This window comes from Oncorhynchus masou, chromosome 9 (genome assembly GCF_036934945.1).
Source record: "Oncorhynchus masou masou isolate Uvic2021 chromosome 9, UVic_Omas_1.1, whole genome shotgun sequence".
Taxonomy (NCBI): Eukaryota; Metazoa; Chordata; class Actinopteri; order Salmoniformes; family Salmonidae; genus Oncorhynchus; species Oncorhynchus masou.
Genome location: NC_088220.1, coordinates 10,916,056 through 10,938,555, shown reverse-complemented (window position 1 = coordinate 10,938,555; position 22,500 = coordinate 10,916,056). Strand labels below are relative to the sequence as shown.

General features: G+C 45.7%; 1 protein-coding gene across 1 annotated transcript in view; it reads right to left on the bottom strand.

Annotated features, from left to right (window-relative positions):
* The window catches only part of LOC135545511 (neuroligin-3-like), a 273,364-nt gene extending 250,921 nt beyond the window's left edge, over nucleotides 1-22,443 (bottom strand). Inside the window, exon 1 of the mRNA XM_064973156.1 lies at nucleotides 22,108-22,443. Within this exon, the coding sequence (XP_064829228.1) occupies nucleotides 22,108-22,228 (121 nt within the window). The 5' untranslated portion in view covers nucleotides 22,229-22,443. The remainder of the gene's footprint in view (nucleotides 1-22,107) is intronic.
* Nucleotides 22,444-22,500: the final 57 nt, after the last annotated feature.

The window sequence follows — 22,500 nt, the reverse complement described above, 5'->3', positions numbered from 1 at the left end:
TCCGTTATACTGTAATCATTGGCCAGTACGGAGAATTAAGTAAAACCACAAGTTCAAATCCCTATCGCCATCAATGGGTAATTTAGGAAAGTGCCAATTTTAGCTAGCTAGACACCGGAGGACAACAACACAACGAGATGCAACAATTCAAGTTTTTCTGTAAATGACATATGCAAAATACAAGACATACATTTTATGGTCAAGGGAGGCCAACTGCTTGCTGGCTTTCCTTGCCCTCAATGCTACGGGTGGCAACAATGTCATAGTCGTTAAAGAACAGACAGCGTCAGATAGATGGGATACACGTAGAGACAGAGGGGCGCTGTCTCGCTCGGATGCTTTGTCCTGTTAGACACATTTAGCCTCTTGTGAATTGAAGGGAACTTATGAAACACACAGATGAAAGAGAAATTATTTGTGTAATTTGTATTTTTTTATTGGTCCATTTTTGGGGGGAAGCCTGGCTTCTCTTGGATCCATGTTTCCGGATCTGATTCACCTGTCTTTGTGCTATATTGACTTTGCTTACACCGACTACACACCCAGAGTTATCTATATTGTTGAGCCTGTCTGCTGTTCTGTACCTTACTGACTCTGCCCTGTTTTACGGACCTCAGCCTGCCTGCTGTTCTGTACCTTACTGACTCTGCCCTGTTTTACGGACCTCAGCCTGCCTGCTGTTCTGTACCTTACTGACTCTGCCCTGTTTTACGGACCTCAGCCTGCCTGCTGTTCTGTACCTTACTGACTCTGCCCTGGATTACGGACCTCAGCCTGCCTGCTGTTCTGTACCTTACTGACTCTGCCCTGGATTACGGACCTCAGCCTGCCTGCTGTTCTGTACCTTACTGACTCTGCCCTGGATTACGGACCTCAGCCTGCCTGCTGTTCTGTACCTTACTGACTCTGCCCTGGATTACGGACCTCAGCCTGCCTGCTGTTCTGTACCTTACTGACTCTGCCCTGGATTACGGACCTCAGCCTGCCTGCTGTTCTGTACCTTACTGACTCTGCCCTGGATTACGGACCTCAGCCTGCCTGCTGTTCTGTACCTTACTGACTCTGCCCTGGATTACGGACCTCAGCCTGCCTGCTGTTCTGTACCTTACTGACTCTGCCCTGGATTACGGACCTCTGCCTGCCTTTGACCTGTCTTTTTCCTGCCCCCTGTTTGGGTCAATAAACATCTGTGACTCTAGCTGTCTACATCTGGGTCTTATCCTGAGTTCTGATACCATGAATACATGCTGTCATTAAGGCAAAGGTTGGCTAATTTGAAGAATCTAAAATGTAATATATATTTGGATTTGTTTAACACTTTTTTGGTTACTACATGATTCCATAGGTGTTATTTCATCATGGTGATGTCTTCACTAGTATTCTACAATGTAGAAAATAGTAAAAATAAAGAAAAACCCTTGGATGAGTAGGTTTGTCCAAACTTTTGACTGGTACTGTATATGCTCTATATTTGCTACATAGTACTAAAGAGTTAAACACTTTGTTCCCAGCAGGCGAGAGAGGAAAAACGAGGGAAAAGATGTAACCCTGATTGTAACTTTCCATCTCTTTCCCCCTCAAGTATAGAAGCAAGACTCTCTTAATTTGAATACTGGCAGCTTCAAAATTAATTCAGATTCAAAACCGGGGCCGTACAATTTCAAGTGAAAATTGATAAATAAATAAATAAAACAATATTAATGAAAAAATGAACGCTCTTTTAATTAGGCAGCTTAAAGGGATGAGGGAATAATTGAGACAAGATAATTCATTTAAAGTAGAAAACAGACCAGACAACTCTAACGATGGTGCTCTGAGCTCTTTCTCTCACTAATACAGGTTTTCACCTCCACTACTCCACTAACACATCCCTTCTTGGGCAATCAATGAAATGTATTAATAATATAATGACCAACTCCTGACAAATACAACCGTCTGAATTCATTTTATTTCATTTAATGGAGACCGTGTGGTAAATTAGGGATTTTTTTAATTTCTTTTTTGATGTCTATCTGTGGAGAAGCCAGATGGAACTGGCATTAACAAAGCATGATCAGTTTAAAAGGTGAAAAGGGCAGGCTGCAGTTAGCCTATTCAATATTTCAATACCAATTTATGACAGCTTAAATCATTCTTTCACTGTCCTGTTAATTTATTGTTAGAATGTGAAAGGTACCTACGGTACCTCTGTGAGAAAGAAGAGAATATAACCTAGACTACAGTCACCAACATTACTATTCTAATGAAGTAATGTCCATTCTACATCTTCTCTTCTACCTGGCTTGTATCATCTCTCTCTCTCTCTCTCTCTCTCTCTCTCTCTCTCTCTCTCTCTCTCTCTCTCTCTCTCTCTCTCTCTCTCTCTCATCATCCATCTCTCTCCCTCTCTCTCTCTCATCATCCATCTCTATCTCTCTCTCTCTCTCTCTCTCTCTCTCTCTCTCTCTCTCTCTCTTATCATCCATCCCTCTCTCTCTATCTCTCTCTCCTATCATCCCTCTTTCTTCTCTCTCTCTCTCTCTCTCTCTCTCTATCTCTCTCTCCTATCATCCATCTCTCTCTCTCTCTCTCTCCTATCATCCCTCTATCTTCTTTCTCTCCTATCATCCCTCTATCTCCTCTCTCTCCTATCATCCCTCTATCTCCTCTCTCTCCTCCCTCTTCTCTCTCTCCTCCAATACTGTGACAGTAATTATGTCTTCACAGTGAGGACTCCGCTACCCTCCTGGGGCTCTGGAAAAGTTTCATATCTCTGCCTTTCTTTCCCCATTTAGATGTGTACGGCGTGGAAACAACGTAGGATCATTTTTATTACAGGTAGGGCTGGGAATTTGCCAGGGACCTCACTATACAAAATAATCAAGATACAAATGTGCTGATACGATATGTGTTGCAATTCTCACAATTCTATATGTATTGCAATTCGATACTGCGATTTTATTGCGAATTGATGTTCCAAATATATTGCTCACCAGGGACAAGAGAGAAAACAAGTTCTGATCAAACATGGAAATGAAAATGCTGAAAAAATTATGGCTCACCATTTAAAAAGAAGATGGAGAACGAGCTAGAGAAGGAGAAATACCAGAGCTTTGGTGCAGGTACAGCCAACCTGCGCTAGCTAACGTTAACCACATAGCGAAAAATAAAGACGAGAGAATCGTTACTCAGAGTGAAAAATAATATTAGTGCAGGGGTTCCCAAACTTTTCTGGCCCGCGACCCCATTTTCATATCAAAAAAGTATCGCGACCCCAACTATGTGACAATAATTATGTAATTAACTGACAATGTTTACTTTTTTATTTGGGACTATGTCAGTCAATTGAAAAACATTCTAACAATATTTCTGATTGTCTTATGAACTCACCATCACATACTTTTAATCAGTCAAATGCAAATGAATCTGAATCTGACCCACCACTAATGAGATGGGTGTGGCTTGATGCAAGTCGCGTCAGAGCTCCTCAAAGTCAAGGGGCGTGGCTTCTCAATGTCAGGGGGCGTGGTCGACAGTGAGCACCTCATCTCTGCTGTCTCATCCAACAGGGATGGATATTTGGTTTTAATGCAGGCAAGACTGAATCAGATATGAGCTGGTGAAGGGCACCGTGAGTTTTATGGTGCTTTCAAGACAACCAGGAACTCGAAAAAATAGGAAATCATGACGTCAGTGATCTTCAGGAGGGAAAGTCAGAGCTCTAGAAAGAGGCCTGAGTTCCCAGTTGTTTTGAACATGGCATTAATCGTCACAGGCAGACAACAGGGTATTTTTCTCTTTGAGACAGGAAACAAAATTCCTCCATATTGACCTGTGAATGCATTCAGTCACATGACAGCTCGATCAGCTGTTCGATTTCACTTACCGGCATGTCAACTGAGCCAGGATCACAGTCAAACGGATTGGGAAGTAGTCAAACGGATTGGGAAGTAGTCAAACGGATTGGGAAGTAGGTTCCATAGTGCTCTTCCAAGCAGTGGAGGTGAGCAGTCATCACTCGTGTGAGACACTTACTGATGCAGTTTTCTATTAGAAACATGCACAGTCGAGGGAAGAGGTAATGGTTGGCTTTCATGTTATTTTCTGTTAGAAACATGCACAGCCGAGGGAAGGGGAATGGTTGGCTTTCATGTTATTTTCTGTTAGAAACATGCACAGCCGAGGAAGAGGGAATGGTTGGCTTTCATGTTATTTTCTGGAATGCACAGGGGAAATGGTTGGCTTTCATGTTATTTTCTGTTAGAAACATGCACACAGCTTTCATGTTATTTTCTGTTAGGAAGCCGAGGGGGGAATGGTTGGCTTTCATGTTATTTTCTGTTAGAAACATGCACAGCCGAAGGGGAATGGTTGGGGGAATGGTTGGCTTTCATGTTATTTTCTGTTAGAAACATGCACAGCCGAGGGAAGGGGGAATGGTTGGCTTTCATGTTATTTTCTGTTAGAAACATGCACAGCCGAGGGAAGAGGGAATGGTTGGCTTTCATGTTATTTTCTGTTAGAAACATGCACAGCCGAGGGAAGGGGGAATGGTTGGCTTTCATGTTATTTTCTGTTAGAAACATGCACAGCCGAGGGAATGGTTGGCTTTCATGTTATTTTCTGTTAGAAACATGCACAGCCGAGGGAAGGGGGAATGGTTGGCTTTCATGTTATTTTCTGTTAGAAACATGCACAGCCGAGGGAAGGGGGAATGGTTGGCTTTCATGTTATTTTCTGTTAGAAACATGCACAGCCGAGGGAAGGGGGAATGGTTGGCTTTCATGTTATTTTCTGTTAGAAACATGCACAGCCGAGGGAAGGGGGAATGGATGGCTTTCATGTTATTTTCTGTTAGAAACATGCACAGCCGAGGGAAGAGGGGATGGTTGTCTTTTGAAAGAATCGCTCTTATTATACTAATTATTTCCTCTGAATCCACTGATTTGGTCAGTCATCTGTAGAATGTTTTGGTATTTTCCCTGCATGCCTGCGTTGTTCCTTCAGTTTCCCAAATGTGTCTGTTCCATAGAGAAGAGACATTTTCTTTTCATAACACAGAAAGTCAACCAAGTCAGTTTGTTTTTCACATCCGTTGTGAATGAGACAACAGTTCCTCTCTCAATGTGAAAAATCTTTCCAACACTCCTCCTCGATAACCACTAAGCCTCGCTGTGAAATAGAACATTGTCATCTCTGATCCCATATCATAGTTTTGAGAAGAGGCGTGAACACACTGGATGTGGCTTGATGTAGTTTCCAATCCAAGCTATCTGCTGCAGTACTGTATATCTCTGAGTTCTGTGCTCAGCTCTTTTGCCGCAATGTGCTCTCGGTGTATCCATTATTGCTCAGTCGGTGTATCATACAATGTGTCCATATGGCAGAGGGAGACTCATTCATATCTAAAGTGTAGAGGCCTGCTCGCCATACCACCATAGATGGAGCCCCATCTGTACAAAAGCCCACCTTTCAATCCCATGGAATCAGTTTTTCATCAGTATAGCCACGCAACGCAACACACTGAACATCCCGTGTGCCCTTTAATGCTCTGGAGTTGTGAGACAGAACCATATGTCCTTGTGAACGGCAATCACTCTCCTCTTGATTGCTAGCAATACCATACATGCTTTGTTTAACAGTGTTATCTGACAAAGGTATTGATCTGAGTTTCTGAGCCTCTGCCTCCCCACACATTATTTTCACCATATCAATTGCGGCCGGTAATATCATAGTCTCTGTAATAATGTGGTGTTTCATAGCATAGTGGGCCTTGTCTTTCACTGTGTGTATGATTCAAGTGCAACGGTTAAGTGAGGCTTTTTCCATTGATCGAAGGGAGCTCAAACACGATATGATATTAGGCCCTAGTTTGGGAACCACTGCTCTAGTGCCCTCAAACTCTGACACCAGGTGGGTGCAATTACATCATTTACATTTACATTTAAGTCATTTGGCAGACTTACAAATTGGTGAATTCACCTTATGACATCCAGTGGAACAGCCACTTTACAATAGTGCATCTAAATCATTTAAGGGGGGGTGAGAAGGATTACTTTATCCTATCCTAGGTATTCCTTAAAGAGGTGGGGTTTCAGGTGTCTCCGGAAGGTGGTGATTGACTCCGCTGTCCTGGCGTCGTGAGGGAGTTTGTTCCACCATTGGGGGGCCAGAGCAGCGAACAGTTTTGACTGGGCTGAGCGGGAACTGTACTTCCTCAGTGGTAGGGAGGCGAGCAGGCCAGAGGTGGATGAACGCAGTGCCCTTGTTTGGGTGTAGGGCCTGATCAGAGCCTGGAGGTACTGCGGTGCCGTTCCCCTCACAGCTCCGTAGGCAAGCACCATGGTCTTGTAGCGGATGCGAGCTTCAACTGGAAGCCAGTGGAGAGAGCGGAGGAGCGGGGTGACGTGAGAGAACTTGGGAAGGTTGAACACCAGACGGGCTGCGGCGTTCTGGATGAGTTGTAGGGGTTTAATTACATTATCAGGTAGAACAGAAAACCAGAACGCTCCGGACCTCGTAGGGTCAGAGTTCAATTACCCTGCTCTAGTGGATAGATTGTTCCCCCATCACTAATTATAGGTTAATTACAGGTTTAATATTTAATCACAAATAGGGGGGGGGGGGGCACTGTGATCCAGTTCATATGGAGAACACACTAAGTGGGACCCTAATGCTACACACTAGAGTCAATATACACACTTTACACACAGTGAAGCTGGATCACCGAAGCTGGAGACTCGTATCTCCTTCACTAACTTTAATCACCAGCTGTCAGAGCAGCTCATAGATCATTGCACCTGTACATAGCCCGTCTGTAAATAGCCCATGCAACTACCTCATCCCCATACTGTTATTTATTTATTTATTTTTTGATCTTCGCATCCCAGTATCTCTACCTTCACACTCATCTTCTGCACATCTATCACTCCAGTGTTTAATTGCTAAATTGTAAATATTTCGCCACTATGGCCTTTTCATTGCCTTACCTCCCTAATCTTACCTCATTTGCTCACAATGTACATAGACTTTTCTGTTGTATTATTGACTGTACATTTGTTTATTCCATGTGTAACTCTGTGTTGTTGTTTGTGTCGCACCGCTTTACTTTATCTTGGCCAGGTCACAGTGGTAAATGAGAACTTGTTCTCCACTAGCCTACCTGGATAAATAAAGGTGAAAATAAAATTGAAATAAACACGCACACAGGGATTTTGTGTAGAAATGTGGTAGTGGAGTATGGGCCTGAAGGCACACACTTAGTGTGCTGTGGATTCTGTAATGAACGCATTGTAATGTTTTTAAAATTGTATAACTGCCTTAATGCTGCTGAACATCAGGAAGAGTAGCTGCTGCCTTGACAGGAACTAATGGGGATCCAGCTGCTGCCTTGAATAATGGGGATCCATGATAAACCACAGGAAGAGTAGCTGCCTTGGCTGGAACTAATGGGGATCCATTATAAACCCCAGGAAGAACTAATGGGGATCCATGATAAACCCCAGGAAGAGTAGCTGCTGCCTTGGCAGGAACTAATGGGGATCCATGATAAACCCCAGGAAGAGTAGCTGCTGCCTTGGCAGGAACTAATGGGGATCCATGATAAACCACAGGAAGAGTAGCTGCTGCCTTGGCAGGAACTAATGGGGATCCATGATAAACCCCAGGAAGAGTAGCTGCTGCCTTGGCAGGAACTAATGGGGATCCATGATAAACCCCAGGAAGAGTAGCTGCTGCCTTGGCAGGAACTAATGGGGATCCATTATAAACCCCAGGAAGAGTAGCTGCTGCCTTGACAGGAACTAATGGGGATCCATTATAAACCCCAGGAAGAGTAGCTGCTGCCTTGGCAGGAATGGGGAATATAAACCCCAGGGGATCCTAATGGGGATTATAAACCCCAGGAAGAGTAGCTGCTGCCTTGACAGGAACTAATGGGGATCCATTATAAACCCCAGGAAGAGTAGCTGCTGCCTTGGCAGGAACTAATGGGGATCCATTATAAACCCCAGGAAGAGAAGCTGCTGCCTTGACAGGAACTAATGGGGATCAAGGATACACCCCAGGAAGAGAAGTGGCATTAAAACAGTATATTCAGTTAAACGTTAGCCTTCAATGAGTTATTGTTCTCTACCTCACTAGTCAGGCAAACACTACATGATATAAAACAGGACAACCATGACCAAATACAGAGTTCAGTTTGTATTTATTATGGATGCCCATTAGAGGCGGCAGGGTAGCCTAGTGGTTAGAGTGTTGGAATCCCACAGCCGACTAGGTACACCTTTATTTAACTAGGCAAGTCAGCTAAGAACAAATTCTTATTTTCAATGACGGCCTAGGAACAGTAGGTTAACTCAACGCTCTAACCACTAGGCTACCCTGCCGCCTCTAATGGGCACCCATAATAAATACAAACTGAACTCTGTATTTGGTCATGGTTGTCCAGTTGGGATAAAGATGTTCATTTACAAAATTAACATCTTGTTTCCTCCCCCAGCCCATTGATTCCTGTGTGACCCTGACTGTGAGTGGGTGGTTCTTTAATCCTAGGTTGTTGTGTCTCTTTAATGGTGTATAATGAGTGGCAGTCAGAGGAGAGTATCTTGTATCGCTGCTGTTTACTCATAATAATTAGTCACTGGCTCTCCAGAGCATGTCAATTCCCCCTCCCATAGGGAAATACTTCATTCATCTTTCTAAATGCAAAACAGGTTTACAAAGACCCAGAGTCCTGCCAACATCCAAGGTCAGGACTCCTCTTCTCAGCCAACTGTTAGAGGACCAGGATGTACAACTTCATTTCTTATTTTATATTTTGTATTCAACATTAATTAACCCTGGTAGATCTGGAGATACAATCTATTTTTTTACAAGAGAGACCATGTACTGTACTGGTAGTGATGCTCTGGTTGTCCTCCAATATATTCTGATGTCTATCTATGATGTCTCTCTGGTCTAAAATCATCTCAAATAACAACAATCAAAATAGAATTTTAGAATAAAAAAAACCCTACCCTACTGTCCTGCCCTGTACCCTACTGTCCTGTCCTGTACCCTACTGTCCTGCACTGTACCCTACTGTCCTGTACTCTACCCTACTGTCCTGCCCTGTACCCTACTGTCCTGTACTCTACCCTACTGCCCTGTACTCTACCCTACTGTCCTGTCCTGTACCCTACTGTCCTGCCCTGTACCCTACTGTCCTGTACTCTACCCTAATGTCCTGTCCTGTACCCTACTGTCCTGCCCTGTACCCTACTGTCCTGCCCTGTACCCTACTGTCCTGTACTCTACCCTACTGTCCTGTCCTGTACCCTACTGTCCTGCCCTGTACCCTACTGTCCTGTACTCTACCCTACTGTCCTGCCCTGTACCCTACTGTCCTGTACTCTACCCTACTGTCCTGCCCTGTACCCTACTGTCCTGTACTCTACCCTACTGTCCTGTACCCTACTGTCCTGCCCTGTACCCTACTGTCCTGCCCTGTACCCTACTGTCCTGTACTCTACCCTATTTTCCTGCCCTGTACCCTACTGTCCTGTACTCTACCCTACTGTCCTGTCCTGTACCCTACTGTCCTGCCCTGTACCCTACTGTCCTGTCCTGTACCCTACTGTCCTGCCCTGTACCCTAATGTCCTGCCCTACCCTACTGTCCCCTAATGTCCTGCCCTGTACCCTACTGTCCTGCCCTGTACCCTACTGTCCTGCACTGTACCCTACTGTCCTGTACTCTACCCTACTGTCATGCCCTGTACCCTACTGTCCTGCCCTGTACCCTACTGTCCTACCCTCTACCCTACTGTCCTGCCCTGTACCCTACTGTCCTGTACCCTCTGTCCCCTACCCTGTCCTGCCCTGTACCCTACTGTCCTGCCCTGTACCCTACTGTCCTGCCCTGTACCCTACTGTCCTGCCCTGTACCCTACTGTCCTGTACTCTACCCTATTGTCCTGCCCTGTACCCTACTGTCCTGTACTCTACCCTACTGTCCTGTCCTGTACCCTACTGTCCTGCCCTGTACCCTACTGTCCTGTCCTGTACCCTACTGTCCTGCCCTGTACCCTACTGTCCTGTCCTGTACCCTACTGTCCTGCCCTGTAACCTACTGTCCTGCCCTGTACCCTACTGTCCTGCCCTGTACCCTACTGTCCTGCACTGTACCCTACTGTCCTGTACTCTACCCTACTGTCCTGCCCAGAACTCTACTGTCCTGTCCTGTACCCTACTGTCCTGCCCTGTACCCTACTGTCCTGCCCTGTACCCTACTGTCCTGCCCTGTACCCTACTATCCTGTACTCTACCCTACTGTCCTGCCCTGTACCCTACTGCCCTGTCCTGTACCATACTGTCCTACCCTGTACCCTACTGTCCTGTCCTGTACCCTACTGTCCTGGCCTGTACCCTACTGTCCTGCCCTGTACCCTACTGTCCTGCCCTGTACCCTACTGTCCTGCCCTGTACCCTTCTGTCCTGCCCTGTACCCTACTGTCCTGCCCTGTACAATACTGTCCTGCCCTGTACCCTACTGTCCTGCCCTGTACCCTACTGTCCTGCCCTGTACCCTACTGTCCTGCCCTGTACCCTACTGTCCTGTCCTGTACCCTACTGTCCTGCCCTGTACCCTACTGTCCTGCCCTGTACCCTACTGTCCTGCCCTGTACCCTACTGTCCTGCCCTGTACCCTACTGTCCTGCACTGTACCCTACTGTCCTGTACTCTACCCTACTGTCCTGCCCTGTACCCTACTGTCCTGCCCTGTACCCTACTGTCCTGTACTCTACCCTACTGTCCTGCCCTGTACCCTACTGTCCTGTACTCTACCCTACTGTCCTGCCCTGTACCCTAGTGTCCTGCCCTGTACCCTACTGTCCTGCCCTGTACCCTACTGTCCTGTACTCTACCCTATTGTCCTGCCCTGTACCCTACTGTCCTGTACTCTACCCTACTGTCCTGTCCTGTACCCTACTGTCCTGCCCTGTACCCTACTGTCCTGTCCTGTACCCTACTGTCCTGCCCTGTACCCTACTGTCCTGCCCTGTAACCTACTGTCCTGCCCTGTACCCTATTGTCCTGCACTGTACCCTACTGTCCTGTACTCTACCCTACTGTCCTGCCCTGTACCCTACTGTCCTGCCCTGTACCCTTCTGTCCTGCCCTGTACCCTTCTGTCCTGCCCTGTACCCTACTGTCCTGCCCTGTACCCTACTGTCTTGCCCTGTACCCTACTGTCCTGCACTGTACCCTACTGTCCTGTACTCTACCCTACTGTCCTGCCCTGTACCCTACTGTCCTGCCCTGTACCCTACTGTCCTGCCCTGTACCCTTCTGTCCTGCCCTGTACCCTACTGTCCTGCCCTGTACCCTACTGTCCTGCCCTGTACCCTACTGTCCTGCCCTGTACCCTACTGCACTGCCCTGTACCCCACTGCCCTGCCCTGTACCTTACTGTCCTGGACTGTACCTTACTGTCCTGTACTGTACCTTACTGTCCTGTACCTTACTGTCCTGTACTGTACCTTACTGTCCTGCCCTGTACCTTACTGTCCTGTACTGTACCTTACTGTCATGTACCTTACTGTCCTGTACTGTACCTTACTGTCCTGTACTGTACCTTACTGTCCTGCCCTGTACCTTACTGTCCTGTACCAAACTGTCCTGTCCTGTACCTTACTGTCCTGTCCTGTACCCTACTGCCCTGTACCTTACTGTCCTGTACTGTACCTTACTGTTCTGTACCTTACTGTCCTGTACTTTACTGTACCTTACTGTCCTGTCCTGTACCTTACTGTCCTGTCCTGTACCCTACTGTCCTGTAAAGTACCTTACTGTCCTGTACTGTACTTACTGTACTGTCCTGTACCTTACTGTCCTGTACTGTACCTTACTGTTCTGTACCTTACTGTCCTGTACTGTACCTTACTGTCCTGTCCTGTACCCTACTGTACTGTCCTGTACCTTACAGTCCTGGACTGTACCTTACTGTCCTGTACTGTACCTTACTGACCTGTACCTTACTGTCCTGTACTGTACCTTACTGTCCTGCCCTGTACCTTACTGTCCTGTACTGTACCTTACTGTCATGTACCTTACTGTCCTGTACTGTACCTTACTGTCCTGTACTGTACGTTACTGTCCTGCCCTGTACCTTACTGTCCTGTACCAAACTGTCCTGTCCTGTACCTTACTGTCCTGTCCTGTACCCTACTGCCCTGTACCTTACTGTCCTGTACTGTACCTTACTGTACTGTACCTTACTGTCCTGTACTGTACCTTACTGTCCTGTCCTGTACCTTACTGTCCTGTCCTGTACCCTACTGTCCTGTAAAGTACCTTACTGTCCTGTACTGTACTTACTGTACTGTCCTGTACCTTACTGTCCTGTACTGTACCTTACTGTTCTGTACCTTACTGTCCTGTACTGTACCTTACTGTCCTGTCCTGTACCCTACTGTACTGTCCTGTACCTTACAGTCCTGTACCTTACTGTCCTGTACTGTACCTTACTGTTCTGTACCTTACTGTCCTGTACTTTACTTACTGTACTGTCCTGTACCTTACTGTCCTGTACCTTACTGTCCTGTACTGTACCTTACTGTCCTGTACTGTACTTACTGTACTGTCCTGTACCTTACAGTCCTGTACCTTACTGTCCTGTACTGTACCTTACTGTCCTGTACCCTACTGTCCTGTACCTTACTGTCCTGTACTGTACCTTACTGTCCTGTACTGTACCTTACTGTCCTGTCCTGTACCTTACTGTCCTGTACTGTACCTTACTGTCCTGTACTGTACCTTACTGTACTGTACTGTACCTTACTGTCATGTACTGAACCTTACTGACCTGTACTGTAACTTAATGTCCTGTACTGTACCTTACTGTCCTGTCCTGTACCTTACTGTCCTGTACTGTACCTTACTGTCCTGTCCTGTACCTTACAGTCCTGTCCTGTACCCTACTGCCCTGTACCTTACTGTCCTGTACTGTACTTACTGTCCTGTACCTTACTGTCCTGTACTGTAACTTACTGTCCTGCCTTGTACCTTACTGTCCTGTACTGTACCTTACTGTCATGTACCTTACTGTCCTGTACTGTACCTTACTGTCCTGTACTGTACCTTACTGTCCTGTACTGTACCTTACTGTACTGTACCTTACTGTCCTGTACTGTACCTTACTGTCCTGTACTGTACCTTACTGTACTGTACCTTACTGTCATGTACTGTACCTTACTGTCCTGTACTGTACCTTACTGTACTGTACCTTACTGTCATGTACTGTACCTTACTGTCCTGTCCTGTACCTTACTGTCCTGTACTGTACCTTACTGTCCTGTACTGTACCTTACTGTCCTGTACCTTACTGTCCTGTACTGTACCTTACTGTCCTGTACCTTACTGTCCTGTACTGTACCTTACTGTCCTGTACCTTACTGTCCTGTACTGTACCTTACTGTCCTGTACCTTACTGTCCTGTACTGTACCTTACTGTCCTGTACTGTACCTTACTGTACTGTACCTTACTGTCCTGTACTGTACCTTACTGTCCTGTACTGTACCTTACTGTACTGTACCTTACTGTCATGTACTGTACCTTACTGTCCTGTACTGTACCTTACTGTACTGTACCTTACTGTCATGTACTGTACCTTACTGTCCTGTACTGTACCTTACTGTCCTGTACTGTACCTTACTGTCCTGTACCTTACTGTCCTGTATTGTACCTTACTGTCCTGCCCTGTACCTTACTGCCAGGTACTGTACCTTACTGTCCTGTGCCTTACTGTCCTGCCCTGTACCTTACTGTCCTGTACCTTACTGACCTGTCCTGTACCTTACTGTCCTGTAATGTACCTTACTGTCCTGTACTGTACCTTACTGTCCGGTACTGTACCTTACTGTCCTGCACTGTACCTTACTGTCCTGTACTGTACCTTACTGTCCTGTACTGTACCTTACTGTCCTGTCCTGTACCAAACTGTCCTGCCCTGTGCTTTACTGTCCTGCACTGTACCTTACTGTCCTGTACTGTACCTTACTGTCCTGTACTGTACCTTACTGTCCAGTACTGTACCTTACTGTCCTATCCTGTACCTTACTGCCCTGTACTGTACCTTACTGCCCTGTACTGTACCTTACTCTCCTTTACTGTACCTTACTGTCCTGTACTGTACTGTACCTTACTGTCCTGTCCTGTACATTACTGTCCTGTACTGTACCTTACTGCCCTGTACTGTACCTTACTGTCCTGTACTGTACCTTACTGTCCTGTACTGTACCTTACTGTCCTGTACCTTACTGTCCTGTACTGTACCTTACTGTCCTGTACTGTACCTTACTGTCCTGTACTGTACCTTACTGTACTGTACTGTACCTTACTGTCCTGTACTGAACCTTACTGTCCTGTACTGTAACTTACTGTCCTGTACTGTACCTTACTGTCCTGTCCTGTACCTTACTGTCCTGTACTGTACCTTACTGTCCTGTCCTGTACCTTACTGTCCTGTCCTGTACCCTACTGCCCTGTACCTTACTGTCCTGTACTGTACCTTACTGTCCTGTACCTTACTGTCCTGTACTGTACCTTACTGTCCTGCCCTGTACCTTACTGTCCTGTACTGTACCTTACTGTCATGTACCTTACTGTCCTGTACTGTACCTTACTGTCCTGTACCTTACTGTCCTGTACTGTACCTTACTGTCCTGTACTGTACCTTACTGTCCTGTACTGTACCTTACTGTCCTGTACTGTACCTTACTGTCCTGTACTGTACCTTACTGTCCTGCCCTGTACCTTACTGTCCTGTACCTTACTGTCCTGTACTGTACCTTACTGTCCTGTACCTTACTGTCCGGTACTGTACCTTACTGTCCTGTATGTACCTGACTGTCCTGTACTGCACCTTACTGTACTGTACTGTACCTTACTGTCCTGTCCTGTACCTTACTGTCCTGCCCTGTGCCTTACTGTCCTGCACTGTACCTTACTGTCCTGTACTTTAGCTTACTGTCCTGTACTCTACCTTACTGTCCAGTACTGTACCTTACTGTCCTGTCCTGTACCTTACTGCACTGTACTGTACCTTACTGCCCTGTACTGTACCTTACTGTCCTGTACTGTACCTTACTGTCCTGTACTGTACCTTACTGTCCTGTCCTGTACATTACTGTCCTGTACTGTACCTTACTGCCCTGTACTGTACCTTACTGTCCTGTACTGTACCTTACTGTCCTGTACTGTGCCTTACTGTCCTGTACTGTACCTTACTGTCCTGTACCTTACTGTCCTGTACCTTACTGTCCTGTACTGTCCCTTACTGTCCTGTACTGTACCTTACTGTCCTGTACTGTGCCTTACTGTCCTGTACTGTACCTTACTGTCCTGTACCTTACTGTCCTGTACTGTACCTTACTGTCCTGTACCTTACTGTCCTGTACTGTACCTTACTGTCCTGCCCTGTACCTTACTGTCCTGTACTGTACCTTACTTTCATGTACCTTACTGTCCTGTACTGTACCTTACTGTCCTGTACTGTACCTTACTGTCCTGTACTGTGCCTTACTGTCCTGTCCTGTACCCTACTGCCCTGTACCTTACTGTCCTGTACTGTACCTTACTGTCATGTACCTTACTGTCCTGTACTGTACGTTACTGTCCTGCCCTGTACCTTACTGTCCTGTACCTTACTGTCCTGTCCTGTACCCTACTGCCCTGTACTGTACCTTACTGTCCTGTACCTTACTGTCCTGTACTGTACCCTACTGCCCTGTACTGTACCTTACTGTCCTGTCCTGTACCCTACTGCCCTGTACTGTACCTTACTGTCCTGTACTGTACCTTACTGTACTGTACCTTACTGTCCTGTACTGTACCTTACTGTACTGTACCTTACTGTCCTGTACTGTACCTTACTGTACTGTACCTTACTGTCCTGTACTGTACCTTACTGTCCTGTCCTGTACCTTACTGTCCTGTCCTGTACCCTACTGTCCTGTACTGTACCTTACTGTCCTGTACTGTACTTACTGTACTGTCCTGTACCTTGCAGTCCTGTACCTTACTGTCCTGTACCCTACTGTCCTGTACCTTACTGTCCTGTACTGTACCTTACTGTCCTGTACTGTACCTTACTGTCCTGTCCTGTACCTTACTGTCCTGTCCTGTACCCTACTGTCCTGTATTGTACCTTACTGTCCTGTACTGTACCTTACTGTCCTGCACTGTACCTTACTGTCCTGTACTGTACCTTACTGTCCGGTACTGTACCTTACTGTCCTGTACTGTACCTTACTGTCCTGTACCTTACTGTCCTGTACTGTACCTTACTGTCCTGTAATGTAGCTTACTGTCCTGTACTGTACCTTACTGCCCTGTACTGTACCTTACTGTCCTGTCCTGTACCCTACTGTCCTGTACTGTACCTTACTGTCCGGTACTGTACCTTACTGTCCTGTACTGTACCTTACTGTCCTGTACCTTACTGTCCTGTACTGTACCTTACTGTCCTGTACTGTAGCTTACTGTCCTGTACTGTACCTTACTGTCCTGTACTGTACCTTACTGTCCTGTATACCACCTTACTGACAGAGAACACTCAGGCAACACAGTCCTGGTGACTGACTTAGCAGAACAGAGAACACTCTGGCAACTAAGCCCTGATGACTGATTTGATAGAACTCTCTCACCTCTATCAACACCAGGCCTCCAATTTGAATGTACAGTTGAAGTCAGAAGTTTACATGCACTTAGGTTGGAGTTGTTAAAACTCATTTTCAACCACTCCACCATTTTTTTGTTAACAAACTATTTTTTTGGCAAGTCGGTTAGGACATCTACTTTGTACATGACACAAGTCATTCACTCTATCACAATTCTAGTGGGACAGAAGTTAACATACACTAAGTTGACTGTGCTTTTAATAGACAGCTTGAAAAATTCCAGAAAATGATGTCATTAGTTTAGAAGCTTCTGATAGGCTAATTGACATCATTTTGATCAATCGGTAGGTGTACCTGTGGATGTATTTCAAGGCCTACCTTCAAACTCAGTGCCTCTTTGCTTGACATCATGGGAAAATCAAAAGAAATCAGACAATAAATTGTAGACCTCCACAAGTCTGGTTCATCATTGGGAGAAATTTCCAAATGCCTGAAGGTACCACGTTCATCTGTACAAACAATTGTACGCAAGTATAAACACCATGAGACCACGCAGCTGTCATACCACTCAGGAAGGAGACGCGTTCTGTCTCCTAGAGATGAACGCACTTTGGTACGAAAAGTGCAAATCAATCCCAGAGCAACAGCAAAGGACCTTGTGAAGATGCTGGAGGAAACAGGTACAAAAGTATCTACAGTGCCTTGCGAAAGTATTCGGCCCCCTTGAACTTTGCGACCTTTTGCCACATTTCAGGCTTCAAACATAAAGATATAAAACTGTATTTTTTTGTGAAGAATCAACAACAAGTGGGACACAATCATGAAGTGGAACGACATTTATTGGATATTTCAAACTTTTTTAACAAATCAAAAACTGAAAAATTGGGCGTGCAAAATTATTCAGCCCCCTTAAGTTAATACTTTGTAGCGCCACCTTTTGCTGCGATTACAGCTGTAAGTCGCTTGGGGTATGTCTCTATCAGTTTTTCACATCGAGAGACTGACATTTTTTCCCATTCCTCCTCGAGCTCAGTGAGGTTGGATGGAGAGCATTTGTGAACAGCAATTTTCAGTTCTTTCCACAGATTCTCGATTGGATTCAGGTCTGGACTTTGACTTGGTCATTCTAACACCTGGATATGTTTATTTTTGAACCATTCCATTGTAGATTTTACTTTATATTTTGGATCATTGTCTTGTTGGAAGACAAATCTCCGTCCCAGTCTCAGGTCTTTTGCAGACTCCATCAGGTTTTCTTCCAGAATGGTCCTGTATTTGGCTCCATCCATTTTCCCATCAATTTTAACCATCTTCCCTGTCCCTGCTGAAGAAAAGCAGGCCCAAACCATGATGCTGCCACCACCATGTTTGACAGTGGGGATGGTGTGTTCAGGGTGATGAGGTGTGTTGCTTTTACGCCAAACATAACGTGTTGCATTGTTGCCAAAAAGTTCAATTTTGGTTTCATCTGACCAGAGCACCTTCTTCTACATGTTTGGTGTGTCTCCCAGGTGGCTTGTGGCAAACTTTAAATGACACTTTTTATGGATATCTTTAAGAAATGGCTTTCTTCTTGCCACTCTTCCATAAAGGCCAGATTTGTGCAATATACGACTGATTGTTGTCCTATGGACAGAGTCTCCCACCTCAGCTGTAGATCTCTGCAGTTCATCCACAGTGATCATGGGCCTCTTGGCTGCATCTCTGATTAGTCTTCTCCTTGTATGAGCTGAAAGTTTAGAGGGACGGCCAGGTCTTGGTAGATTTGCAGTGGTCTGATACTCCTTCCATTTCAATATTATCACTTGCACAGTGCTCCTTGGGATGTTTAAAGCTTGGGAAATCTTTTTGTATCCAAATCCGGCTTTAAACTTCTTCACAACAGTATCTCGGACCTGCCTGGTGTGTTCCTTGTTCTTCATGATGCTCTCTGCGCTTTTAACGGACCTCTGAGACTATCACAGTGCAGGTGCATTTATACGGAGACTTGATTACACACAGGTGGATTGTATTTATCATCATTAGTCATTTAGGTCAACATTGGATCATTCAGAGATCCTCACTGACCTTCTGGAGAGAGTTTGCTGCACTGAAAGTACAGGGGCTGAATAATTTTGCACGCCCAATTTTTCAGTTTTTGATTTCTTAAAGAAGTTTGAAATATCCAATAAATGTCGTTCCACTTCATGATTGTGTCCCACTTGTTGTTGATTCTTCACAAAAAATACAGTTTTATATCTTTATGTTTGAAGCCTGAAATGTGGCAAAAGGTCGCAAAGTTCAAGGGGGCCGAATACTTTCACAAGGCACTGTATATCCACAGTAAAACGAGTCCTATATCGGCATAACCTGAAAGGCCGCTCATCAAGGAAGAAGCCACTGCTCCAAAACCGCCATAAAAAGCCAGACTACGGATTGCAACTGCACAGGGGACAAAGATCTTACTTTTTGGAGAAATATCCTCTGGTCTGATGAAACAAAAATATAACTGTTTGGCCATAATGACCATCGTAATGTTTGGAAGAAAAGGGGGGAGACTTGCAAGCCGAAGAACACCATCCCAACTGTGAAGCACAGGGGTGGCAGCATCATGTTGTGGATGTGTTTTGCTGCAGGAGGGACTGGTGCACTTCACAAAATAGATGGATTCATGAGGAGGAACATTATGTGGATATATTGAAGCAACAACCCAAAACATCAGTCAGGAAGTTAAAGCTTGGTTGCAAATGGGTCTTCAAAATGGACAATGACCCCAAGCATACTTCCAAAGTTGTAGGAAAATGGCTTAAGGACTACAAAGTCAAGATATTGGAGTGGCCATCACAAAGCCCTGACCTCAATCCTATAGAAAATTTGTGGGCAGAACTGAAAAAGTGTGTGCAAGAAAGGAGTCCTACAAACCTGACTCAGTTACACCAGCTCTGTTAGGAGGAATGGGCCAAAATTCACCAACTTATTGTGGGAAGCTTGTGGAAGGCCACCCAAAATGTTTGACCCAAGTTAAACAATTTAAAGGCAATGCTGCCAAATACTAATTGATTGTAAGTACACGTGTGACCCACTGGGAATATAATGAAAGAAATAAAAGCTGAAATAAATCATTCTCTCGACTATTAATCTGACATTTCACATTCGTAAAAAAAAGTGGTGATCCTAACTGACCTAAGACAGGGAATTTTTACTAGGATTAAATGTCGGAAATGGTAAAAACGGAGTTTAAATGTATCTGGCTAAGGTGTATGTAAACTTCCCACTTCAACTGTACTAATACCTCTGTGATTTAGCTTTGCACTTCTGCACAATATCCACCATATCAAACAGTCTCCTCAGCTCTGTACTCAAAGAAACACTGGGGAGTCAACTGAGCACAAACAACAACAATAACGCTGCTTCCGTGGAAACAGCATTATCCGTTTACCAATACAAAATCCCCAATATGATTTTGCAGTGACAATTTGTAAGAAGTGGATGTACCACCAGAGGAACCAAATGAAAACAGGACGAGAGAGGGATATCTACAGGGCTTTGTGTGTATGTGTATGTTTGTGTGTGTGTGTGTGTGTACATCTGCATGTGTGCTGGCATGTGTGAGAGAGGGAGAGAGAGAGAGCTCTGATAGTGTGTTGGCTAACAAACTCCATTTTGTATTGCTGCTCGCTGCAACTGCAGTGGTTTCCATGGAGCTGTGTCTGAGAGGAGATTCAGCTGTGAGTCAATGCCCTCCCAACAGCCTCTCAGCTCAGCCCCTTAGCCCCAGCTCTGATTCTCTCTCGCTCTCTCTGCTTCTCTCTCCTTCTCTGCTTCTTCATCCCTGCTTCTCTCTCTCTCTCTCTCTCTCTCTGTGTCTCTCTCCCTCTGATTATCTCGCCTCATTTATTCTCTCTCCTCTCTCTGATTCTCTTTCGCCTCATTTATTCTCTCTCCTCTCTCTGCTCTCTCTCTCTGCTTTTCTCTCTCTTGCCTCATTTACTCTCTCTCTCTCCTCTCTCTGCTTCTCTCTCTGCTTTCTCTCTCTTGCCTCATTCACACTCTTCTCGTTCTGCTTCTCTCTCTCTTGCCTCATTTCCTCTCTCTCCTTCTCTCTCTCTTGCCTCATTTACTCTCTCTCTCCTCTCTCTGCTTCTCTCTCTGCTTCTCTCTCTCTTGCCTCATTCACTCTCTCTCTCTCTTTCTGCTTCTCTCTCTGCTTCTCTCTCTCTTGCCTCATTTCCTCTCTCTCTCCTCTCTCTCCTTCTCTCTCTCTTGCCTCATTTACTCTCTCTCTCCTCTCTCTTGCCTCATTTCCTCTCTCTCTCCTCTCTCTCCTTCTCTCTCTCTTGCCTCATTTACTCTCTCTCTCCTCTCTCTGCTTCTCTCTCTCTGCTTCTCTCTCTTGCCTCATTTACTCTCTCTCCTCTTTCTGCTTCTCTCTCTCTGCTTCTCTCTCTCTTGCCTCATTTCCTCTCTCTCTCCTCTCTCTGCTTCTCTCTCTTGCCTCATTTACTCTCTCTCTCCTCTCTCTGCTTCTCTCTCTCTTGCCTCATTTACTCTCTCTCTCCTCTCTCTGCTTCTCTCTCTCTGCTTCTCTCTCTCTTGTCTCATTTACTCTCTCTCTCTCCTCTCTCTGCTTCTCTCTCTTGCCTCATTTACTCTCTCTCTCCTCTCTCTCTATCTCTGCTTCTCTCTCTGCTTCTCTCTCTTGCCTCATTTACTCTCTCTCTCTCTCTGCTTCTCTCTCTGCTTCTCTCTCTTGCCTCATTTACTCTCTCTCTCTCTCTGCTTCTCTCTCTGCTTCTCTCTCTTGTCTCATTTACCCTCTCTCTCCTCTCTCTTAAACTATCTGTACCAGTCTTGTTCCTCCTCTATTGCTCAGCCAATCCAGCTCTTTAGTTTTCTTTCTCGCTCTGCTTCTCTTTCTCTCTCCTCCCTGCTCTCTCACACACTCATCTCTCTCTCTCTCTCCTCCCTGCTCTCTCCCTCTCTCACACACGCATCTCCCTCTCTCTAAATCCTCTCTGGTATCACGCCCATCCCATCGAGTCTTTTTTCCCACTCTCATTACAATAATTTCTTCATTTATTCCTAACCCAGCAACAGAAAAACACTCACAGTGCACCCAATAATTACTCCTCTTTGTACAACAGCAGCAAGCATGGTATCCAACATCAGGTAAACAGCATCAAGCAAACACCTTCACATGTTAACGTACGCATGTCAACAACATACATATCTGGCCTACCAGAGGAGGCTGGTGGGGAGGGGGGGGGTTATAGGAGGATGGGCTCATTGTAATGGCAGGAACGGAGTAAATGGAACATAGTCAAACATGTCATTTTAGGATGTGTTGGACTCCGTTCCATTCATTCCATTCCAACCGTTACAATGAGCCCATCCTCCTGTAGCTCCTCCCACCAGCCTCCTCACAGCTCCAATCAACGGAGCGATGGAAGTAAAGATGACCGAAGGAGTTAGAGGTAGAGAGCCTTACCTAGTACTCCGACGCGGTAGTTCAGGGTGATCACGATGACGTTCCCGTAGCTGGCCAGGACGCTCCCGTCGATCATATTCCCGGTCCCCTCCATGTAGGATCCCCCATGAATGTACACCATCACCGGTTTGGCCCCGGTGTCTCGTATGTCTGGAAGAGTTGTTCATCATTAACACATTCACATTGCCATCCTCTCTCTCGTGCAGAGCAGCACGGGGTTAAACTCAAACACTCAGACAGAGAGCAGTGGGTGAAACACCACAGACACACACAGACACCTCCCAGGTACCAGCTACTCTATGACAGAGAGCAGTGGGTGAAACACCACAGACACACACAGACACCTCCCAGGTACCAGCTACTCTATGACAGAGAGCAGTGGGTGAAACACCA